The following is a 25,513-nucleotide window of genomic DNA, read 5'->3' as shown; positions in this document are numbered from 1 at the left end:
ATTTGGGGTGAGGTGAGCACGCTAGTAGGGAGGGAAAGACTGCAGCAAGACCTGGATAGGTTACAGGGGTGGGCTAACAAAAACAGGATGCGTTTAAACACTGACAAGTGCAGGGTGCTGCACGTGGGCAGTATTAGCCAGCAGCACACTTCTAAGATGGGGAAACTCCCTTCTTGAGAGCACGGAGCAGAAAGGGATCGTGAGGTCATTATTGACTCCAAGATGAACATGGGCTGACAATGCAAGGTCACAGTTGGCAGGGCCAACCGCACCTTGTCGTGCATCCACAGATGCATCTCGAGCAGGGCCAAGGAGGTGATCCTCCCCCTCTATGCGGCACTGGTCAGGCCACAGCTGGAGTACTGCATCCAGTTCTGGGCGCCGCACTTCAGGAGGGATGAGGACAGCATGGAGAGGGTCCAGAGGAGGCTGCTCGCATGATCGGGGGCAGCAGGGCAGGCCCTACGAGGAGAGGCAACGGGACCTGAACCTGTTCTGCCTCCACAAGAGAAGGCCGAGGAGGGATCTGGTGGCCGTCTACAAACTGGCCAAGGGAGACCAGCAGGCAATGGGAGAGTCCCTGTTCCCCCCAAGCACTACTGGGAATAACAAGGAATGATGGCCACAAGTTGACGGAGAGTAGATTTAGGCTGGATATCAGGAGGCGCTACTTCACTGTCAGGACGGCTAGGATCTGGAACCAACTTCCAAGGGAAGTGGTGCTGGCTCCTACCCTTGGGGTCTTCAAAAGGAGGCTGGATAATCACCTTGCTGGGGTCGTTTGACCCCAGCATTCATTCCTGCCCACAGCAGGGGGTCGGACTTGATGGTCTGCTCAGGTCCCTTCTGACCCGACCAGCTATGAAACTATGATGTTCAACACTGAGACTAATTAGGAATCAGGGTGCCAGAGGAGTTACTGGGACAGGAGCTACATAAAGACCAGAGACCAGTAAGTTTTGCAGCAAGGCTTAGGCGCTGGAGGGATTCCTTAAGAGCAGACCTGGAACCACCCAGAAGGAAGGGGCTAGGGCTCAGCCGGAGCTAGTTAGTTTGTTAGGTTCAGTTACTCCGGCTGCGGGTTCGAAGCCTCAATTAGTCTTGCCCCTGCAGGCTAAGCCAAGCTGGCACTGGTTGGTTCAATGGGCTCAGTTGACCCACTTAATCAGGCTGCTGGGCATGAGCCTCCCTTAGCCTAGTCCCGGCAGCTTCAGACTTGTGCCTTGAATTCCAAGTACACCCGGAGAGTGAAAGACAGCGAGTGTCCTTGACTGAACATGAACTTGCTGCGGGCTGCCGCTGTACCATGTCGGTCCAGGAAATGGACAAGAGATGAGGTTTCTGCCTTTACTGTGCCAATTGCATAGTTGGAGGGGCTGTTGGACATCCTCAGACCTGAAGGAGGGCACAATGACTGAAAGTTTGTCTAACATCTCTTCCAACTGTAGGGTTGGTTCAATAAAAAATATCACACAAAAATCATAGCATGGTCTGCGGGAATATCCGCAGTGTTTGAAGTCTGAGGAGATATACTAATGTAGGAGAAAAGGTGGATGGGTAATAGCAAGGAGGATAATGCCGACTCCAAGGGATTCAGGTGGAAATCAGACAAATTATAGAAAAATGAGGGTTGGAAGGGACCTCAGGAGGTCGCATCTAGTCCAACCCCCTGCTCAAAGCATCTACAACAAAGCAACTACATCATCCTAGCCAAAGCTTCGTCTACCTGGGTCTTAAAAGCCTCCAAGGAGGGAGATGCCACCACCTCCCTGGGTAACCTGCTCCACTGCTTTACTACCCTCCTAGAAAATTGTTCCTAATATTTAACCTCAACTTCCCTTGCTGCAACTTGAGCCCATTGCTCCTTGTCCTGTCATCTGCCACCACTGAGAACGGGCCAGCTTCATCCTCTTTCAAACCCCCCTGCAGGGAGTTGAAGGCTGCTATTAACTCCCCCATCACTCTTCTCTTCTGCAGACTAAACGAGCCCAGTTCCCTCAGCCTCTCCCCATGAGTCATGTGCCCCAGCTCCCAAATCATTACTGTTGCCCTCTGCTGGACTCTTTCCAATTTGTCCATATCCTGCCTGTAGTGGGGGGCCCAAAACTGGACACAGGACTCCAGATGTGGCCTCACCAGTGCTGAAAAGGGAGAAATAATCACTTCCCCTAATCTGCTGGGAAAACTCCTACCCATGCAGCCCAGGATACCATTAGCCTTCTTGACAACAAGAGCACACTACTGGCTCATATCCAGCTCCTTGTCCACTGTTACCCCCAGGTCCTTTTCTGCAGAGCTTCTGCCCAGCCAGTCAGCCCCCGCCTGTACCAGTGCATGGGATTTTTCCATCCTAAATGCAGGACTTCGTACTTGTCCTTGTTGAACCTCATGAGATGCCTTTTGGCCCAATCCTCCAATTTGTCTAGGTCACTCTGAACCCTAGCCCTACCTTCCAGCATATCTACTACACCCCCAGCTTGGTGTCATCTGCAAACTCGCTGAGGGTGCACTCCATCCCACCTTCCAGTTCGTTGATGAAGATATTGAACAAAGCTGGCCCCAGGACCAACCCCTGGGGCATCCACTTGATACTGGCTGCCAACTAGACATCGAGCCATTGATTATGACCCTCTTGAGCCCGATGCTCCATCCAGTTTTCTATCCACCTTATAGACCATTCATCCAGTCTGGACTTCCTTATGTTGCCTGGGAGAACGTTGTGGGAGACCATATCAAAAGCCTTGCTTAAATCGACCAGTACATCACCTCCACCAGCCTCCCTGCATCCAGAGCCGGTCACCTCATCACAGAAGGCAATCAGGTTGATCAGGCATGACTTGCTCCTGGTGAATCCATGCTGAATTGTCTATAAAAATTGACAGTATTTTCACTTAGCCGGTTTTCCTTTGGGTTATAGTTACAGTGGGTACGTTACAAGGAAACTTCCTCCTTAATTTCTTTGGCAATGATGCAAAAAAGTCTATCAGGCTGGAAACTTAGTCAGCAAAAAATCATGACACTGTGATTCTAAAATAGCGCCACAAGCTAGCTGGAGACTTCTGGAGAACACTGTTCTCAGAAACAATCCTAAAAAATTAACTATCACACAAGAGTTGCGTGACAGCTCGCCAGAATTACTACATTAGCAATGGCTATGTGCGCTGCCTAGTAAAATCTACCCTGCTATTTACAATATAACTAACATGCCAGGGAGTTAAAGCACAGGACATACAACAAAGTTATCCATGGGCCCAAGAAACACCACACTTGCTTTCCTGTCTTGGGTACCCATTTATCCAATGCAAAAGGGAAACTGGTTTTAAGACAAGGCATCATGTCCTAATGTGCAAATTCAGATAAATTTGACCAGCCATAATGCGCTAAAAATAAAGAACTATACAGCAATTTTTCAAAGGAGAAGCCGGGGTGTGTTTGAAAGTGATAACTGTTTTTAGACTTGACATTTAATTTTTTTTAATCTACTCACTTTACCATGATCAGCATACGCAAATCTTTAGGGAAATTAATTTAAAATAAAATAAAACCTTTATAGTAGGGATGTCAAACATATGGTCTACGAGTCCAAACATGGCCTAACCCCACCCAGGGCATGTGCTGGCCCTGGCCCCAGCTCCCCATGCTGCATGTGGTGCGTGGGCCGGACCCAGTGTCACGCAGGCTGCAAACAGCACAGGGGGTCGGTCCCAATCTGGCCTGCCGTCTGACCCAGCGAGGCTGGATGAGTTTGACACCCCGGCCTTACAGCAACTATGTTTGTGACATTCACAAATGCCTACAAGAGGCTTGTCTAGCCAACATCATCACTGGGACTGTGCTGGCTACAATGAAGCAGGTGCAAACATGCCTTAAAATGAGCGTGTGCTCAAAGGGAGTCAGGCAGAGCTACCACGTGGTGCTAGGCAAGCAGCTATCCTTTTCCTTTTGTAGGCATGGCTGAACTGAATTAAGTCCAATGAATTGATCCTTATATAGCTTTGCATAAAAAAGGTCCAAAGCATTATGGATTGCCATAGGAATAAGTTAGGCAAGGATCTGCTTGGGATGGTTTGGATATGGAAGATCCTGCCTCAGGAAGAAGGCTGGATAACCTCTAGCAGTCCCTTCCGACCCTACTTTTCTATGTTTCTATGAGTTGTCTGTCTATTGGACACCTTTCTAATGTATGTATACCTGGTAACAAGTAGATACAAAAGCTACTCAACCAGCTAATTCCCAGAAAGGGCAGAGTGGCCCATCCAAACCATCCCAAACAAATCCTTATGGACCAGCTGGTTCAGAGAGGCACGAACAATAACCTACTTTGTCAGAAGCTAGAAACAGATGTGTTCTGAATACCCGGAGATGCCAACCATAAATTACAGTAGACATGTACATCAGCAGTATTTTGCTACCGCTCCAGAACCGTGAGTTCAAGCCTCGCTCCAGACATGCGATGAAGTCTGCCCTTAGTCAACCCAGCTGTTACTGGCTCCTTTAGGCTACAGAGTCAAAGCCATCTGGATACGGCGCTAAACACCTCAATGCTGTGCTGCAGAAACTGACACCCGGCTCAACAGGACCTTTGACTCTTGACGGTTCCCAAAATTCATGGAGGCCTGCATATGTGTAAACTGCTGGAACATAAATGTTGGGGTCCATTTTCATACAAGTTAAAGACCAAATACTAATATCCTCCAGTCCCCAGCTATCCAATCCACAGCTGGCAGTTTGCAGGCTGTGTGCAGCCCACAAGTAATTAAATTGCTCCCCTGAGGGTGAACACCGCTTATCCTTTATTCCTTTGTCCACCACCAAATTCAGGGTCTTCAGTTGCCACTGGGGACTAAAACTGGTAGCAGGGGTTAAGGTGACGGGGAGGAGGAGGAGATGAGAGAGCAGTGGCAGCATTCACACTCTGGGGTCTAAAGCTGTGCCAAGGAGCTGCTGTCCCACCACCGGAGGTGCATTGTCTGGCCCTCAAAAAGCCCCATGGTCCAGGCTCAGCCCATGGGGCCAAATGAGTTGGACATGCCCGATCTAATCTAGGACCACTTCAAAGTGTTAGAGGAAGAAGGGTCTTTCAATTAAAATCTTCAAACCTGAGCTCACCTATACATGCGACAGAGGTCCTGCTCTTCATTTCTGGGTCTGATGCAGTAAAACAAACCTCATGCATCAAGCTGATAGAAAAGGGATGGACAACTTTTCCATTCACGTTTTCTTCACCAAAACTTAGTAAATACTGCAGCCAGAGACTGACTCTTTTCACGAGATGGACATTTGGAGCCTCACATCTGCGAGACACTGGACATCAGTACTGCTGAATCCCAAACTTACCCTCAAGTCTCCAAACCCTAGCCCTGCTTGCAACCAGACCAACTAAGGCCCGTTTTCACAGATGCCAGATGTCAGCAAGTACATATTTTTCTTTCCCCCAAAGAGGTTTCAAGAACACAGCAGATTAGGCTGCTACAGCTGATATAATTCTCAAAGAAGTCATGTCTTTTGGGGGATAAATTCTTCTTTCTGTGCCAGAACTGTGCATCTTTAAGGCATCAGTGGAAAGGGTAGTTTCATGTTAGATGCCGGACCAGACCTTGAAAGATCAAATCTCAGACCGGTCACATAACTTTGGGCAAGTCACTAAGGACCAGATTTTCATTTAAGCCCTTCCGTTAAGTGGCCTGAATTTCAAGAGTGCTTGCTTTCAATGGGAGCTGCTAAGTGCCAAGCTTGATTAAAAAAACAAAAAGCCTCCCCTGAAAAAAGCAATCGAGGTTTTTACTTGGGTGCCTAACTGGAAGCTGAACTTTCTTTAAAAAAATCTAACCATTAGTCTGCTTGCCTCCAGTCCCCAGCTGTAAAACAGGCATGTTAGCAGGCTTCCCCATGGGAGTGTAGCATGCAAAGATGAAAAGAAACACTTTCAGCATTTCAGCCATTGCTCTGTAGCATCACTGGTTTCCTGGGGTGAACCAGCTTCCAACAGGACTGCAACACAGACTTGTCTATGCTAGGGGGAGGTGGCAAATAAAATAAACGGGCTTGTGACGGGCTCAAATCTTCCTGCTTTTCAGGTGGCAGGAGCTCCTGCTTTCTCCTCTTAAACCCCTTTCATTTTACCAGTCTGTCTCCCAGCAATCACAGGATAATGTAGTAAAAAATATCTTCTGCAATACTAGTTGGTCTCCTGTTAAAATATGTACCGCCACACACCGGTTTATTGATTCAAGGAAATAAATCTCCACAGGAGCTAATATTGACTTTTGTTATGAAAATGGAAGTGAATAACGAACTGACTATTGATTCAAGGACGGAATGATATAGGGCAGCCTTTTTTATATTAAAACAGGGATAAAATTTCAGCATAAAAAAAGAATGGCACTAAGCATCTGCTTTAGAGAGTAGTCAGCTGCAGATGACAAATCTCTTACTATACAAAAAAAAATAGTCTGTTGTTGCCAAAGTGACTTAAAAGCACATGAGTTAGACACACATACCCTTCCCTATGATTACTGTACAGTCTTTTATTTATGTTACCTGTTATATATAAGAACTCCAGTACAGCCTACTGGGGTTAGCCATGACTCAGCTGCTATTCTTAACGTGAAAGGGAAGATTACCTATCAGTTACCGGGACACACAGCACTAACACCACCGCATTTAAGGAATCTAGATGGCTTGGTTTTTTGTTTTTTAAAGTGATGGCGTGCATTTTAAATTAAATGCAGAGCAATTACGTGACCGATCTCCACATGTTAACTTCCACGTCTCCTTAATGCATTTTAGGGCCCAATGGCATCATTGTGCTCTGGGGCCATGCAGTTTGGGGTTACTATAAAAGTTTCTGCCTCAATGCCACTGTGGGCGTTTCATATGGCCTCACTGGTTTCAATAGCAAATGGAGAGTTTGCAAACAATTACCAGGGCACCGATTCATCAGAAAAAGAACAGGGTTCTCTGCTGTCAGCATCGCTCCTACAGATCCTGTGTAAACTGACTATTAGCTGCTGGAGGTCTTCTGATTTGTATTGATACATAACAGTAAAGGAAAATCCTGTTCACATGTATAAGCAACTCCAATGAATCTTGTACAAATATCAAAAATTGTGCCAAGGGGGCTGCTCTGTTTCTTAGTGGGCTTGCACGTCCTGAGCATCCGCTGGCAAGCTGGAAGGTCGCTTAAAGAGTCTCCAGCCAGGGTTGTCGGTGCGTGGAAAGGCCCTGGGCTCTCTTCTGGCAGCCCCACGTAAAGGCCACAGCACAGCTCCCCAGCTGGGAACAAGAAAGCGCCTGGTCTATACTTAATCCTCTTCAGTACCTGGATAAGATATTTTGCCTGCTACCGAGACATGAGAAATGACTTGCACCAGCGGAGAGAGGAGTCTTGCAGAAGTGGTTTGAGGATGAGCTTTCCAAGAGCTTCTCTGACTAGGGGATGCTCAGGAGCCTGCTCACCCCCTTTACACCTCTGTCCTCCTCACTGGCTCACTCTTACCAGGCCTCCTCCACATGCACCGCAACAGCTGGAAGCGTAGGAGCCTCAGCCTGTGCCGGAGCCCTGCTCAGCCTCTTCCACAACTGTGACAGCGGGCCAAGGCTGCAGGACACAACACATTCATGAGATACTTCAGCTAAAGCTGTCAGCAGTGACAGCTAACAACAACCTGACAGCTGACATAGGTGGTGGAAGGCCAGGGCTAACGCGGCTTCGCCTTTCCCCCGAAACTAATTTTGCGACAGTGCCCCTGCCGTGCACTCCCGCACCGCCATACATACAGCATCAGTGCCCCCCTGCGGGATGAGAGGGGCGGGGGTCAGGCGGGTGCATCCTGCACTGCGCAGCCCCCCCCAAAATATTTTCTCCTGCCACTGATAACAGTTGATACTAAATTTTGACGTCCCAGCCACACCATTTTGCAGGCACAGACTATCGCCGCATGGGTGTACATGATGGAAACCCGCACGTAAAACCAAGTGCCGTCTCTCTGGAAAAGGAAAGAAAAGGCCTGCAGCCGGCTATTGTAAGCCTTCAGAGTCAATGCCCCATTTCATGAGCTGGCCATTTTCAAACCCTTTCTTCCGAAACTCAGGAACGCCTCCTCAGTTCTCGCTGAAAGATTTTTTTTTTTTGGTGAGCATAAGGCCTGGAATTTTTCTTTTTTAATTAAAAGTTTTTAAATGCTACAGAAGCCAAGGGGCCTTTCCTTATTAAAGAATCCAATATAAAGTAATAGATAATGATAATTTGAATGGCTCTGTGTTTAGCACTGAATAAAGAAGACCTTCCTGCTACAGAATCACATGGAATAATGAGTTTTTAAAAAAAGAAAAAATACAAAAGGCAAGTTACCCATTTTCCAGTAAATTCTGGGTTTCCTCCTTACCCTAGGAGTAACTTTCCACTGGTGAAACCCTCTTCAATTTTATGGGGTAGTTCAACAAGGAATGAAGGGACACATGTGGCATTGAAATAGTGCCCTGCAAGGCAGCGGGGTATGCTGGGGTACATACGTGGGGTGATATGTACATCTCCTCGTGCCTGAAGGTACACACAGGTTCACGCTCTCGGCTGGACGAAGGCCCGTGTCTTTTCCACAAGGATGCCAACAGTCCCTAAGGCACGCCTTGCCAGGCTATGGGCTGTGCAGGAGTCAAGAGGTCTCCCAAGATAGGAAAGTCCTAGGGATTGATTAAGTCTCTGGGGGAACAAAGCTGTTTTGCCTGCATATCCCCCTTTTGAAAAATAGGCCAGCCTCAGTATTCTCAGTTGGATCCTTCTGTTCTACCTCATTACACTTCACACCTCTGCACTTCTTCAACTTTAGATACTCTCCACCAAATTTAAGACCTGCACTCAAACACTGTCTCCATATTTTGAGCCCTTCTATTCAGAGGACTCACTGGACTGTACTTTGAAGCAAAACCTTCCCACAGTTGCCTCTTATTTAACCAAGGCAGATGCTGAACTGAGTTCAGATTCAGAAGTTTCCTAATGTGGCCCGAAGTCCTGATAAGCAAGTCTCGCATTGTTTGGGACAGCCGACTTCATATTGCTTACGCAGACTGAAGTTGTGGGGAACCTGAGAAAGGCCCAACTCAGAGCTAGCAGAGGGCAGAAAGAGAAAAAAAAGTGACTTTTTAAAATGTTTTTAGAAACTAAAAGGTATCAACAGAGCACAAACTACCTGCAATGCGCGTGTGGCGCATGGCAGCTCAGGGACAGGATCGGCAGCGTAGCGGCAGGTAGGGCAGGAAACAAAGCAGAGGAACAGGAAGGAGCACAGGATAGAAACCAGGATGCAGAGCACCAGATCAGGCAGACGAAGGGGAGCGGAAGGGCATCTGGGGCAGGTGTGGGGGTAATTTGTGACACACAGGGTGGCCCCCACTGTTATAGCCATTAGCTTAGAAAAGCACTAATCCCATTCACTCAAGTGCTTCATGTTAGGAATGTATTTAAATCCAGGCTGGATTAACACATAGGCAAACTAGGCACATGCCACTGTCTCCACATTTTGAGCCCTTTTATTTGAGCCCTGCACAACATCCCCTCCCCCCCCGCCTCCCACCCCCACACCCCTCTCTTTGAAATGTGACGGGCTCTGCATGGGCGGACGGCAGCACCAGGGTGGGGAAAGGGGGCTCGATGGCTCAAGCCCACGAATTTGTTTGCCTAGGGCCCACCAATGGGTTAATCTGGCCCTGCTTAAATACGCTGCTTAACTGAAGCCACCGTTTCCTTTACCAAGGAAGGTGCCAAGCTGCAAAGCTTGGAAAGAAATCAGGGAGCAGAAATGAGGATGCAGAAATAGCTTTAGCTTTATTTAATAGCATCTTTCATACCCACTGTATCCTGAAACACATTTTAGAGGGGGGGGGCGGGTGGGTGGGCGGGCATCCACATGAATTAGCAAAGGAGATACGCAAGAGCCCAACAGGGCAAGCCATCCCTTACACAGGTCAGAGGGTACCGTACTTGAGTAAGCAAAAGGTTTAAGTGAAGAAAGCTTGCTGGAAGAGACAAACAAATTGCAGTTTCCCAGTTTATGGCTTTTCAAAAGCTCCTGTGCAATTCACAAATCCCATGGAAAGCCAACAGGACTCTCACTCACAAATCATCCTGGGTATTTCAAAAACCTCCCCCAGGTTTCTGCCCAAAGCATAAAATACAGGCTTTCTCCCCACACACAGCACATTAATTATTAACCATGCTTTAAAAGAGAAAGGGTTTTAAATAATCTCTCTCAACTAAAGATTTAAAAAGTTACAGAAACGTTTTAAAGAGAAGAGCTCACCCCAGAAGAAATAAAAGGGGGAACAACAAGAAAAGCTAAAGGCAGAAGAGCGTTAACATTTTAACCCAGTTGGCCAGGAAAATAAAAAAAGTATGATCTCTAGGGTGAAAACACGATTCAGCTTTTCAATGATAGCCTTATCATTAGACAAACTGGATCCCACCTGTGAAATGAAATGGTGGCAGAGGCGTTTTAAACATTGCAGAAACTATTAAAAATGGGTTACCTTGCGATCTTCCTTAAAGAGCTCGGCAGCGGTTGTGAAATGTGGGATGGAATTTTTACAGTGTGGGCACCCTGTTTGGCACGGGAAGAAAAAGAAAAAAAAAATGTAAAATTCATTGTACTAAAAAAAAGGGAAAAAAAAGAGAGACATTAGGGAAAACTCAAAGACAAGCTTGCAGGTGAATCAGACAAAAATTGGCATTAAAAGGAATTACAGATGAGAGGTTCTCACACCCTGAGCAGAGGGATACTAGCAGTCTGCTGTGCTGTCATCAGGAAGATGACTTAATCATGAGTTTGAGTCGCATTGATCCCAATAAGATTTAATCGTCCGCTTAATTTCAGGCATGTGCTTAAGTGCTGTTCTGAATGAGGACCAAGACACAGGGGTATCCTCTTTCACGCCTGTCACTTAACTAGCATTAGACAGCGAGCTACATGCAAATTAATTCCTTTCCTACTATTGTATTTCCACACTCACAGTTCCTGCAGTTGCCTCGCAGATGGCCTGAGTTTGCAAATGGGAGAAGGGGCAGTCGCGAATGGGAGAAGCGATGGCCTCAAGGGTTGGAAACTGGAAGGGAAGCTCCCGGGACACCAGTCTCCCTCAATATTCAAATAGTTGACAGCACTGGAGAACCACCTGCCTGAGCCAGGCCCGACTTTGCAGTGAGGAGGAAGTCACTGCACCGGCCTTTTGCACGGGGAGAATGGAACTGAATTTGGAGCTGAGGTTACAATTGCCCATTTATCCATGCATTAAAGGGCAGTGCACAGTTTGAAAGGATGGGCAGGGTTGGAAACCACAAACCTTACAAATATGGGGGTTAAGGGACCGGCACTGAGGAGACCTGAGAAAACTGTGGGGAAGACTGACCAATCCCTGTTTGTACCATTGTGGTCTTCAATCTAAAGGCCAGCTAGCCCCACACTTACACAGGCACGAAATTCACTCAGATAATTTAGAGGTGGCTGGGAAATCACATCAAGAACGTAAAGCCTACCTTCTTTATTAGAGACAACGCTCCATTTTATGCTCTCTCGGGTCAGCAGCTATGTATATGACTGATCTGAGCTACTCTTTAAATATTTTGTTCTGCATTAGATACACCTAAGCAAACGTAAGTAACTAAAATATATACAGTGATTTTTTTTCTTCCCAACTGAATTTAGAGAGATATTTTTTTTTTTTTTTTTTTGCAAGCGAGCTGTCAAAGCTCTTCTTTTTCAGTTAGTACAAGGAAACTGGCCAACTTCTGTCAACCAAGTGTTGTTGCAACATAAAGGTGCAAAGTTAAACAGAGAAGCATTCCTGCCTCTGCCTTCAAATAATAAAAGGGCAACATGTAGGCAACTGGATGCCTACAAGCACACCGTGCAGCTAACGTTACTCTTATTGTCATTCATCATTGTAAAATATTGGTTAATAAGCAGCAGTCTTCCTTCTTAGGCAGTACTGAACAAATGCCCTAGCACCATGTTGAAAGGCGCTCCGCTACTGGAAGGGGCATGTCTTTCAGGTCTACGATATGTTAAACCAAGGTGCTGGTGTCAGAGATCACGCAATGCTTTTCATAAGGGAAGATTGCTAACCCTGAAATCTTTGGCCAAATTACAATTTCTGTGATACAAACTCTGCTTTCAAAATATAAAGACCTTTCTTCCTTTAGAATGGGATTCTCAAAATGCATATATGCCTTATGCAGCTCAAATCCCACGGAAAGTCAGTAATAAGTAGCAAAAACCAATGAAAGTAGCTTGCTGACTTGATACAAGTCACTCAGGCACTTTTAAAAGTCCCATCCTTAATGCCCTGAACTTATACGTGGCACAGGGCAGCTGCACTCCAGGAGCAGTATAGCATACCTACTATCGTGGTACTTTCTTAAGTATTTCTGGTGTTAGTCCGAGGACGCAAGGCGCCTGCGTGGTCCACAGGTAAGGAACCCAGGATTCTGGGTTCGGTTCCCTGGTCTGTCACCAATCTGCGGTGCAACCAAGACAAGTCACATTACCCCTCTGCCTCGTTTCCATCCCACCCTCTGCCAGATGGTTTGAACATAAGGTTTTCGGGGCTGGGCCTGCTGCCAAACAGACTTTGTACAATGTAAAACAGTGGCCTAGGCTCAGATAAGTCTGTTGGTGCTACTGAAAACAAATACAATGGGAGTTGGCACCAATGCCTGATAACTTTTCAGAAACAGAAGAGAATCAAGCACCCATGAGAGGCGTGCTCTCGCTCATCCAGATAACTCAGGTCACTTTGCAAGCGCACTCAACTCTGTCCTTCTAACCCGACAAAGATCCCCATCAGCAAACCCAGTGGCGAGTTGGATGGGCAATACCTGGTCTGTCTGCGAGCTAGGTTTGGCAGGTGGTCCTGGCTGTGCAGAGGGGTGCAGGGGCAGCCTGGCCCTAACCCAGCCTCACCGTGGGGGGAGAGGGCTTCATGCTACCCCAACCCAACCTGGCTGGTGGAGGGAAGGGATGTGGCCTTGCTCCAATCCAGCCATACAGGAAGAGGGGACATGGCCCAGCCCCAAGGGACAATGGGGTTTGATCTCGATGTGTGGGGGTGGGGAGTTGACACAGCCCCAAGCAGGATAAGGGGGTGCAGCCCAGCACCCACCCTGCCATACAAAGGGAAGGGGACATGGCCCAGCTCTGACCTGCCAGGCAGGACTTGGCATCTGGGGATTTGGCAACTGGGGAGGGTGGTTGTATTAATTGCCACCACTTCCCCATCACCAAATTTTCTGACCTGTGGGTAAACTCATGGGCAGGATGTCATGACTCCATGGGCTACATTTAGCCCATGGACTGGCAGTTGAACACCCTTGCGCTAGCCCAAAGAAACTGTAAGGGAGAAGGGAGGGTTGCGCATTTTCCAACCAGAGTTGGAATCTCAATTTTACAAAAGCTCATTAAGTAACCCATGCAAAGAAAACAGAAGTGTCATAGGAAACATGCAACTTTAATTAAAGACTTCCTCCAAGTTAGCAAATCTCCTTCAGACAACACAATGCATGTAATGCATTGGTTGATGCATTATTCCCCTAGTGCCCAATCCACAGAGGATGGCAATCCGTTAAAGCCATGAACAACTTTGAAAGTTTGGGTTTACAACAGGTCCCTCTCGTCAAAGACATCCGTGGTAAGCCAAGAGATAACAAGAGCATCCCTTCAGACACAAGACAGCTCACTTTGTATTACAAATGCAACCTGGCATTTCATAGTGGTCAACAGATGGCAATTAATAATGCTGCCAGGATGGCAGTGAAGATGTTGAAAAGGAGATTAATATACTCATGGGGGGCAGGGACGGGTGTCAACAGTCATTCAACAATTATAGCCACCATGCAATTATTAACCTGTACTGCAGGGCAATATTTAAACACAAGACATCAAGATGGTTATGTGGTTCAGGCAAAGGTTTATGGGTTCTGAAGGCTAGACAAGAGTATTATATGACCTAGACCAGTGGTTTTCAACCTGTGGTCCACAGACCTCTGAGGGTTCACGACTATGTCTAAGGGATCCATGAAAGAGGACTAGGATCAATGAGAAGTACGTACATACTCGCCCCTTACAATTCGAAGGGGCCCACACCTCCATTCGAAATTTCCAAAGAGGTCAGCAACTCCACATGAAATTTTTTAGGAGTCCATAAATTAAAAAAAAGGTTGAAAAACTACTGATCTAGACTATTGCTTAGGGTCTTCCAAGTGCTGTAAGCAAGTTCAGGGTTTGTAGGCAATAATGCAATGCTGAGGAGACTCAGCAGATGTCACGATTCACAGTCACTGGTAAAAACTCTAATCCTCCCAGTTTTAACCTATATCTTACATGCTCCTCAGCTCCTGAGAATTGCTTTCACTAGGTTACCCATGGCTTCCTTACTTTTATGCCTATCATCCCACTCCAATCTGCAAATTACTTTTGCATTTGCCAACGTGTGGCTTACACCACTTCACACCTCACCACCTTTGGCCCAGAGTGCTCTCGTCCCTCCACTTTGATCACAAAGCTAAAAACACCACCATATGGCTTTTGGCATCACCGACTCTTCAAGTCCGATGAGCCTTTCGTTAGCTCTGGACATCTATCTGTGGAACAGATGTGAATTTTGTGCTGAATCCTTAAGGAGCTTCAAGAAGTCATCAAGAGAGATGTGGGAAGAGCACATCATATGGAACAGCAGAACATCATCTGTTACAACTTAAAAGGCTTGCCAAGTGTCGAAAACTGGAAGTCACCCAATTCAAGCTTTCTATTTAAAGTGTGTGCACACACATGCACATACAAGCAGAGGACAAAATCTTTACTTTGACAGAAGGAAAACTTATTCCCACCACTCCCTCTTCACACCCACTCTCACACTTTTCTTTAAAGTATTCACACTACTGTGGAGACTAGAATGCAGAAAGAGGAAATGATCAAGCGCTGTATGTTAAGATAGGAAAGTGTGTAGTCATTTTCCAGATGGGCTGTAATGGAAAGCGATTAAACATTTAGCGTCTGAAGGCGTGGATGAGATGTCACGAGTGGCCAGGTTCGATCCCACACATTTAGCAATCACCTAGGGTTTTAATTTTAGTACAGACCTGGGAGCCCAAATTTCTCAGGCAACTTTGAAAATCTTAGCCACCGTCCCCAGTGGAAAAGCCAGACGACAGGAGCGTTTTCCAAAGGAGAAGACCCATTGTGTTCTAGGGAGGAGAGGTTCCCCTGCCCCTCACCCCATTTGGCTTGGTGGACCGCAGCTTTATTTTGGCAGCACAAGGTTATTTATGAGAGAACTGGGATCAGTTCACGTGCCCTTAAACTGGGCCACAGCATCTGGGCACTCTGGGTTGCAGTCAAGATGAAGGTGTTTGTCTGGAAGAGTTCCGGTTCCTATGACAAGGTCAATGCAGTCAAAGCAGGAAACAGGGATGTGGGTGGTGGAAATAGGGACATATAGGAAACTGGGATGTGGGTGGAATTACCTAGTGGTAAGACACGTGAGACATGGGTGCAGTCCACGTTAGATTTGACAGGGGATGGGAGGCGGTCTGGCATCAGAATTGGATTCAGGAGCTGTAGCCAAGGTCAGGGTCAGACTTTGAGAACTGAACTGCTTTCTTGGTAGTCCAGCTTCAGGAATGATAGAGGCCTGGTTCTCAGAGTGTGGACCACTTAGTTCTCTGAAAACCCAGCTACTGTGCAGGGTCCCAAATTTCACATCCAGAAATGTCCAGGCAAAGAAAACCCTTAATCATTTTTCAGTATAATTGACCAGAATTCCTTTCCTACGCAAAATCCCATGAAGGCATCATATGCACTGATAGGAATGCAAGAGATAAAGTGCAACAGCATGCAGCTGATTTCCCTCTATTGCAAGGGTGATAGAAAGATACTGCAATCCTAGCTAGAGAGCCTTGCTTTATAGATCAAGCAGCAACAGCTCATGCTTCATGTTTGGAGGCTCTCAGTTTATCCTGTGGAGGGCCAGCCAAGAAGGCAGCTGCCTTGAACTAGTGAAACTTTCTAGGACAGCAGAACTACCTGTTTGCACCTGGCATTGTCCATCACTGCAATGGAAGCTGCTGTACAAGTCACTTGGATGTGCTCCCTCCAGTCACTAGTTGGTCTGGGAACAACTGCAGGAGAGCACCACAGGCTGGACAGGGTCACAGGGTGAAAGAAGAGGCCGTATCTCCCCCTCTGATAAGAATACTGGGGAATTAAAACCATCAAGAGGGCAATTTCCAGGACAGCCTCAGCACCACACATCATCCAGAAGGGCTTGAATTGCCTGACCAGTGGGACACACTGCAGAGAGTCAAGGAATTTGGGGAAATAATGGCTATATTGATCCTGAGATGAGTTCTTTTTATTTTTCTGACCTGGTATCCTCATGTGCTAAATCTATTGATTGTATTAAGAGCTGCATTTCAGAGTATCTTGTCTTGGTGTTTATGAAATAAGCTGTAAAGAACAGATTTAGATTTGTGCAATGCAGGGGTCCACAGGTTGCGAGCACACTACTGGGTATCAGGGACTCCTGAACAATGGAGGTTGGTACAAAAGCAGGACGCACCATTTGGAGAGGTATATTTTAAAGATTTCAAGGCAATCCTGTCATCCTAATGGCAAGCTAGAGAGAAAATTTCAAATTAAGTGGGATGCTGTTTCAGAACACCATGGCACCAACTGATTGCACATCATCAAGCAAAGCAAAATAATAAGCAGAGATATCTTCAAGTTGACTAGATCTAATAAATACTCCTTTTGTAAAAGGAACCTACCTTAATAGTGAACAGATTGAGGAAAGGCAATAAAAACCAAAACCAAGTAAAGGTGAGAATTAAAATAAGACAAAACAAACTGACCACCCTGTTTGTTGCAAATGATTGCAGATATCTGTCCTAACACATCAGGCATAAAGGATAACATGTGCAATTGTAGAGCAGCCAAAATAGCGAAGGAGAAATGTGATGGGGTTAATTAGGGAAAAAAAAGGACTTTCAAGTAATGAAGAAGTCAAAGGAACATCCTGTCCCTGTTTTGGCTGGAGTACAATGTTCCTATTAAGGGATTTTTTAACTAAGTATGTCCTTTAGAGATGTCAAAAGCTCAAAAGGAAAAACTTGAGAAACTTTTAGAAATTCAGATGCAGTAAATTATTGGGAGCAGATGGTACTTATCAAGAGGTCCCAAGAGTAGTGTGTGAAACAGATACTGGCCACCTGACTAACTTTCACCATATTGAATTTATAATGCATCTGGGTAAAATTTTACCCAAACCGCCTGAGTGACCCATGTCTCATTTTCAAAAGATTTGGATTCCTAAAGGCTTAAGTCTTTTTCCTCCTATCCTTAAGAGTCTAAGCCACTTAAGGCTGTGCCTAATGCAAAAGATCCATGGCCTTAATTATATCCACATTGTTAACATGATACAGTCCCTCCAGAGTAGACACAGTTCTATCACTACAAATGGGCTTATATCAGTATATGCTTTTTATTTTGATTTCCATACAGAAAGGAGTTTATCCTAGCTATAACACATGGGAAAAGAGTGAAGCTGACAGTAATGAACATTAATCAGAAATTAACAATTGTAGAAAACTGATAAGGAAAGCAAAAGCACACAAATAGGAATCTACAGGCAGCAGAGATAAAGACAATCAGGACAAGTTTTAAATAGATGAGGAGCAAGAGGAATCCTAATAGTGATCCATTACTAGATGGTAATGGAAGAACTGTCATCTATTAATACAGAAAAGGCAAAAGTAATGCATAAATATTTCCACCTTATATTTGAGGAAAAAATGGATAATGTAGTCATATCACAAAAGGAGAATAAAGCACTTTCCCTTCCAAGTGATCAGTAGGATATTAAACAGAGGCCATGGAAGTTAGTCATTTATAAAATCAAGAAATAGGTCCAGATAAGTTGCGTTAAAGGGTTTTTAAAAAGCTGACCAGTGAGTAATTCGGACCATTAATATTCATTTTTGAGAACTCATCAAAACGCTGGGGAAGTTCCAGGAAAGTGGAAGAAAGCCAGCACTGTGCCACTTCCCAAATAGGCAAAGACGATAATTGTAGAGTTAGAAATGCTCCACTTCAAGTAAGGATTAGTTTGTGGAAGTGCTCTAGCCTGTTGTATACATGAGGCAAGGTCAGGTGATGACAACGGTCCCTTTTGATCTTCTAATCTATGGAGTCCAAAACAAAATACTCATACAAGTGCAAGTTACTGTATAGACCAGGCATTAGGCATCTTTGAAAACTGGACCCAATACATTTAACCTGGCTGTTTACGATAATTTTCACACACAACACACTATACAATACTGTACACAGAAGCCATAAGTAGTTTGATAGTTGACCAATTTAGTAAATAGATTGAAGATGCACCATTTTGAAAGGGACCGTTTCAATATACCTTCGTGTGCTTAGGGCTGCAGATGGCTTCAGGGTGCAACTGATTGCCAACTTAACTCATCAGCGCCATCCCAATAATGACCTGCACTCTCTTCTCCATACAACAGAAAATGGTTTCACTTCTTCACCCACCTTTAGCACCTCTCATCCCCAAAAGCTTTGATGGACACGAGTCGTCACAAATTGCCCCTGATCAGTAGGCATTGGTTTCTCCCTTTTTCATACGGTTCAAAGATCAACCGAGTCAAAGAGAGGGTGACCTGCTCAACAGGTTCAGTTCTGGTAGGTACTGACCACACTGGGGAAGTGCTGACTGCATTCAGTAGCAAAGCACATGGAAGCTGCGAGTGCTTTTCAGGACGGGTTGTACAGTACAAATTGCATAGCAGAGAATGGAGCCCCAGAGCCCTGACTCCTCGTCTCCTGTTCTCCGTAAATCGCCCTCCGAACAACAGGGAGAGACACAGCCTTCCATTATAGGTTTAAAACAACTACTCTAGGAAGCGAAAGCAGCACATTATGCACCTATCAAAACAAACAGAGGAGCTGGCAGGCAGGAGAGGAAAGGAAGGCAGCTTCCATGTCGAGAATTTCAAGCAATTAAAACAAGGATATTACTTGGTCAATCAAGGACAGATAGGCCAAGTGCAATCACTGTGAAGATAAGAACTGAAAAATAGATAGTGCTTAAACCAACACAATTCATGCAGCTGCGCAAGTTATTGAAACCATAGGTAATTTTGAGAAAGCTATCTGGAGATGTTACTGAAAGGTTAATTTGCTTTCGTTCCACCAGTGGAGAACGGCAGGGCCTTTTAATTGAATATCTGGACCCAATGCTTGCTTTATGATATGACCTGACATGCAGCATAACTTGTGCCCGAGAAGTACGATTATTAATAATTGAAGTGGGGGGGGCCTCCTTTGATTTGAGAGGGTCAGGAGGTTTTCAGTTAAGCGTCAGGTCAATCAGGGCTTGCCTCGTTGCTCTCAACGATGACATACAAGCCATTAATAACTGCTCTCACACGCCGCTGTCTGCCAAGAGATGCGACCTTTTCTTTTAGCAACCCTTTAAAACAACAACAAAAAAAGCTGATTTCCATTCCAGTCCAAGGCTTGAAGGAAAGGCTCGCTGACAGTACATGGAAGAAGTGGGAGTGCGGGCCAAAGATACAGTATTGTAGTACGGTGTGCGGGAAGATCTGCAGCGTCTGAAGTCTGAGGAGATATGCTAATGTAGGAGAAAAGGTGGCTGGACAATAGCAAGGAGACTAGGATGCCAAATGCTGACTCCAAGGGATTCAGGAGGAAATCATACAAAATGAGGGTTGGGCGGGCCCTCAGGAGGTCACATCTAGTCCAACCCCGTGCTCAAAGCAGGACCAGCCCCAACTACATCATCCCAGCCAGGGCTTTGTCTAACCAGGTCTTAAAAACCTCCAGGGATGGAGATGCCGACACCTCTCTGGGTCACCTCTTCCATCAGGAATAAACAAAGAAAGGAAGAATATTTTGTGTCCTGGAAATGAGAGGTGATACGTGAGGAAGTTTCCCCACTAGATCTAACCGCTCTCTAGAACTCACAAGACGACAATATAATGGGAAGTCTAGAGGGATAAAACGGAGGAAGAGAGGGGCTCCTTGCTCACATGAGCTGATCTGCTGGAGCCAGCCCGAATGGGACAGTTGCAAGCCACCGCACTAGACCAGCTGTAAATAGTCTAATCAAATTCTCCAATAAAAATCCAAAATTCTCCTGTTACAAATCCCAAATCCACATTTTTCTGTGACTAAAATGAAATGACACTTATATATAAGCTGAATACAATGTTTTCTGGAGATATTTACAATTTTAAAGCAATTTAGAAGCCTACTAGTGCCTCAATCGTCATAATAAAATAAATTCTAAATACCTGTATACTTTGGCATTTGATTTGGGGTTTTTTTATCATGGAAAAATCAGAGCTCCTTCTGCCCCCTTTGCTCACCACGGTGTGGACCCAGCTGCAGCCGTCTCCCTCCCCACTCCCCCCGGCTGCTTTGTGCTGCTGAGCAGCCCTGATGTGCCAGTGCCCCAGCCCTGCCAGTGCCCCTTGCTCCTGACCCACAGCCCCCTGGCCCTGCCAGTGCCCCTCACTCCCCCCTGGCCCCAGCTGGGCAGTGCCCCCAGCCCTACTCCCTCCCTCATCGTGGCCACTACTGCCTCAGTCTGACTCCCTTGTGTCACCTATGCCTCTCCCACCTCCTATCCCCCCATAGATTTACCTGCAGGCAGCTGGAGGAGCCACTCTCCACCGCTGGTTGGCCATATGGCTGCACCCCTGCATACGTGCGTGTACACACATGCACAGGGTGCCCCCCTGGATCCCGCTCCCCCCACCCCAAGCAGCCCCTTGCAGGCTGGAGCTCTGCCAGCCTGCAAAGGGAAACCTGCTGCTTCCTGTGTTTTTCTCAAGCAAAGAGAACATTTGCATTTTTCCGTGGCAAGCAGAAAACCCAGATCCCTGCTCATCGCATGCTTGCGGGCAAGTCTCAGTTATGCTGCCTACATTTCTGAACTGTGTAATGAGAAGATTACATCTACTTGACAGCGATGCCAAGAGGATCCATCAGGTCAGGAGTGTGTGACATTTGACCCACGGGGCTCCTCACGGCTCTGGATATTTGGCAGCAGGGAGCCATGCTAATGTTAAATGCCTTCCCTGTTGCCTGATATCTAAAACACTGGAAAGTCCCATGGGTTGTATGATATGGCTTTGCACACTACAAACGTGTCGCCAGATTCAACGCGTGTGGCCGGGCTAGGAATGTGGCAAGAGCCAGCACGTAGGGTTGGGTCAGAGAGCAGGATCACACCCTCATGCCAACCCTGCACGTGGGATCCAGCCCCCAGACCAGCACCGCACTGCTCATCTGAGCACCACAGCATTAGGTGTTTGCACAGCCCAGAGTACTTGCGGAGTGCCAATTACTGATCTTAGCAGCAAGGGAGCAGACTTTGGCTCCCACGCTCCCACAGAACCCCTCTCCTGGTGCTTTCCAAAATCCTAGCTCATCTGAGCTCAGTACGCACAACACACCTACTGGATGCAGAATTTCATTAACCCTTGAAGTGCACTTATCCAAAGGATGTGTATAACATGCAGTGAAAGAGCGCCCAGGTAACTATGGCTACAGCTCTGCCTAGGCATTTACTTCTTGAATACTGTATTTATCTCATTACTTTGTCAAACACTCGAGTTATCTGGAGTGCAAAGGTCCTATGTAAAACCAAAGCCTTTTAAAACCACTACCTTTAACATGAGCAGCTTTTTTTTGGAGGGGGAGGGGGTAGGAAGGCCAGAGATGTAGGGACCCCTGACATTTTTGGGGATAGCAAGGAAGGAGAAAGGCTCTTATGCAGGATTCCTCAGCTAGATTTCCCATAACAGGAACTGGGGCTGAGTCTTGACTAACAGCACAATATCAGTGCTCAGCCGATACTGTAATTTGGACCCTTAAACAGCAAGTAATCCTGCAAATCAGAAAAGTGTACAGTGCATGCCTCTAGCTTGCAACTACAAGGGTTACTTTTATAAAAAATAGAGGGGAGTGGGAGGGAAGGCTGGTACACTCAGAATAAAGCCGGCATTTCAGACCTAGAGCTCCGGGATTTTTCATGCGCCTTCTGCCAATTCCCTGTGTCATCTAATGTACATGCACAGTAGTCAACAGCTTCCTCACAGCTGTATTTCTTAAAAAGCAGGCTTCAACCTGGCATCTCACGTTGTAAGCACAATTAACAGTGGCCATATTTAGCAGGAAGAGCAAATGGAGAGGCATTCAGCACATAGATGCTGGATTTGCAGATACAGCTGGGTAGTCAGAAGGTATAGATGGGGGTGGGGAAAGAGTACAATTAAATTGCACTATCAAAATTACACCTGTTAAATCCCAGCCTGACTCAAAAGCAGGCCCTTGAAATATTGCTGTAATACTGTAAATCTGCATCGGTTCCACATTGCACAATGCCAGTTGTATTTTTGTGGGAGGGAATATTTGGTGGCAACTGGTTCAAGTGGCCCTTTTGTTAAATCATCCGTTGAAGCCATCCCTGTCGTGTGCATGAAGAGGTCAGCTTCGCAAGAGGTAAATCTCCCGCCCAACGATTCAATCGGTTGTAACATTTTAAGGTTTTTAAAGATTTAAAGTGGGAATCCTGTCTCACAGAACGAGGGAGGGGGACCCTGACAAATTTATCTTCAGGTTTAATGCCACAGTTGTATTCCCAGAGCGCCCTGCCTGTTCCCGCCTTGGCTGCGTTCAGTCCATTAAACTGACTCATAACTTCTGAGTTAAGAGTAATGGTGAAGAGCAGTTCTCTCGGTGCTAATTAATATCCTCAGACACAAACACTGAGCCAGCCTGACCTCTTTTCAGATTCATCCTTTATCAAAAACAGACCATTAGCGGACTCGGTGGAGAGCACTGGCATCAACACTATTTACAGCAATAAGCATGAATCTGACTGATGTGATAATCAATAGCAAACACCCCGCTAACGAACAGAAGAAAACTGGCTGCAGCTCACATAAATAATCAAAACCGCAAAACACACATGCTGCATTTGAAGAACCCTTATCCGAGCGCTCACATCTAGATCCTGGATCTCCTTCTCCTACGTTCAACCAGCAAATTCTTCCTAGTGATACTCGAAGCTTTTCAAGTGATTCTTTGCAGTGTGCGTCTTAATTTTGGATAGATATTTTAGGCCTCATTTACTAACGTACATTTTGTTCACATGCTTAAATACAGCTTACTAATAAAAGCTAAATAAGGCATACTTCATCGTAGAAGATGGGGGTAAATATTGTGGACTTTATGACAATGTGTAACCATATGCACAATTATGGGAAATGGGTCTCTCCTACAAGAATCCTGAAGATGTTGATTTGTGCATACCCAGCCTCTTATATAGCTACTCAAGGGGGATGATGTTTTAGTGGAACCAAATACTTCATTAAAGGGATCAACTAGTCTCCATTAGAAACACTTTTCCTGTGAACAGCTTATCCAAGAAATACTTGCTGAAGGGTTTTTTGAAGCCCCCTGTGAAAGAGCTAGCCATTGGTAACGATGGACCACTGGTCCACACACTTCCTATTTCCTTACGGGACCCAGAACTTACCAGGCTCTTATTGGTACGTCTCCTTGGCTTCAGCGGATCTACCAACCCAGTATTTCTCTCCTTGTGGTTTTGTCAGCTGATCCACATGGAACTGGATTCAACTCCCACACTATCTAGATCAGTGTTTCTCAACCTTTTAGGTAGCAAGTACCCCCTAACTTATTAAAATTTTCAGAAGTACCCCAACACTCAATTGTCCAGGGGATTTTATATCTGCAGACCAATGTGTATCCATATGATGTAAGAAGGGCTGTGTATATAAGGCCATGATATGGCAGATGTCTGATCTGGTGTGGGTAGGGTTGCCACCTTTTATACCAGGGTGCTCAAGAATGTACCTGGGCTTGAGGCGATGTTGGCCAAAGCTAGGAGGGCTGAACCCAGTGTTGCGCAAAGTGTGGTGCGCCAAATTATTGCTGGGGAATTTAAAGAGTTGCTCAATGTGCAGCGTGCCAACTTTTTTGCCATAGTTTTGCGAGGAGGAAGGGGTGAGAGAGAGAAAGAGAGAGAGACAGGGAAGGGGGGAGGCTGAACAGAGTGAAGGGGGGAGAGAGCAGGGACAGGTAGCAACCGCAGCTGTGGTACAGGCAGGTGGTGTTGGCTGCTTCTGGGGCCGCTGCAGCAGCAGTTGGGGCGATTTCACAGATTTGATAGATATTAGGGCTGGAAGGGACCTCAGAAGATCAGGTCCGTGGCACGGTGAGGTAAGTCTGTAGGGCAGCGGTCAGCAACCCCTGGGGCACGTGTGCCAAGCATGGCATGTGAGGCCGTTTTGCTCAGCACGTTAAGTCTGTAGGGTGGGGGTGGGCAACCCCTGGAACAAGCATGGCACGTGAAGCCATTCTGCTTGGCTCTCCACTGCCAGCCACGGAGCCCGGGCTGTTCCCAGCAGGTGGCTGGGAGGCTGCAAGCCCTGCTGCAAGCAGCCCGGGCTCTGCGGCTGACAGCAGCTACCCAGAGCCTGGGCTGGCTGCAGCGGAGCTGTGCCAGGCTCCAGCATCCTGCGGCTCCGAGCAGATAGTGGGGGGGACCCTGAGGCAGCGCGGCCCAGAAAAGCCCTGTGCCGCTGCCGGCACTGCCTGTATCCAGCCTGGGTCCTGGGCAGCTGCAGCAGGGAGGCTGCAAACAGCTGCACCAGGCTCCGCAGCCCCAGCATCAGCCCCAAGCTGGCAAATGCATGTGCACCTCAAGACAGAGAGCGGGTTTATCCCCACCCTCTGCTCTGAGGCACGTATGCAGTTGCCACCAGCATGGAGCTGATGATGGAGCTCTGGAGCCGAGCGCAGCTGTTTGTAGCCAGCCTGGGCTCTCGGACAGCTGCAGTAGGCAGCAGTCAGGCTGCAAACAGCTGCACTGGGCTCCGCAGCCGCAGCATCAGCTCCGTGCTGGCGGTGACTGCGCTTACACCTCAGAGCAGACAGCAGGGATAAACCCACTCTCTGCTTTGAGGCTCACGTGCAGTTGCCGGCATGGAGCCGATGCCAGGGTTGTGGAGCCCCGTGCAGCTGTTTGCAGCCTGACTGCTGCCTACTGCAGCTGTCCGAGAGCCCAGGCTGGCTACAGGCAGGAGCTGGCGGTGGCACAGGGCTTTTCCCTGTGTTCGATGGCAGCGGTGCTGGCGGGGGCAAGCAGCAGCCCCCCTCCCATCACCGCATCCTGCCCCGAGCGCCAGGAAGAGCCCGGTGCCACCATCAGCCCTCCCACCCGCAGCGAACTGGGCCCCAGGCAGGCTGGGTCATGGGGTCAATCTCCACAGTGCAGGAGGGAGCAGGGCAGCACCCTGCCCCTCCCACACTCAGGGGGTCTCAGTCTGCCCCTCCCCCTCCCCCCACGCAAAGACCAGTTAGGATAAAAAAGAAAGAAAACCTACCTGCCTGTTGGCGGGGAG

At 47.0% G+C, this 25,513-nt stretch overlaps 1 protein-coding gene across 2 annotated transcripts in view; it reads right to left on the bottom strand.

Moving 5' to 3' along the window:
• Positions 1-25,513, bottom strand: part of PDIA5 (protein disulfide isomerase family A member 5) — a 137,097-nt gene that overhangs the window by 9,197 nt on the left and 102,387 nt on the right. For both annotated transcript variants that reach the window (XM_019554365.1, XM_019554366.1), the window contains exon 15: positions 10,525-10,595. In XM_019554365.1, the coding sequence (XP_019409910.1) occupies positions 10,525-10,595 (71 nt within the window). The remainder of the gene's footprint in view (positions 1-10,524; positions 10,596-25,513) is intronic.

Source organism: Crocodylus porosus, unplaced genomic scaffold, assembly GCF_001723895.1.
Source record: "Crocodylus porosus isolate Cpor-Errol unplaced genomic scaffold, CroPor_comp1, whole genome shotgun sequence".
Taxonomy (NCBI): domain Eukaryota; kingdom Metazoa; phylum Chordata; order Crocodylia; family Crocodylidae; genus Crocodylus; species Crocodylus porosus.
Note: the sequence above shows the minus strand (reverse complement) of the source record. Positions and strands in the feature narration are given on the sequence as shown.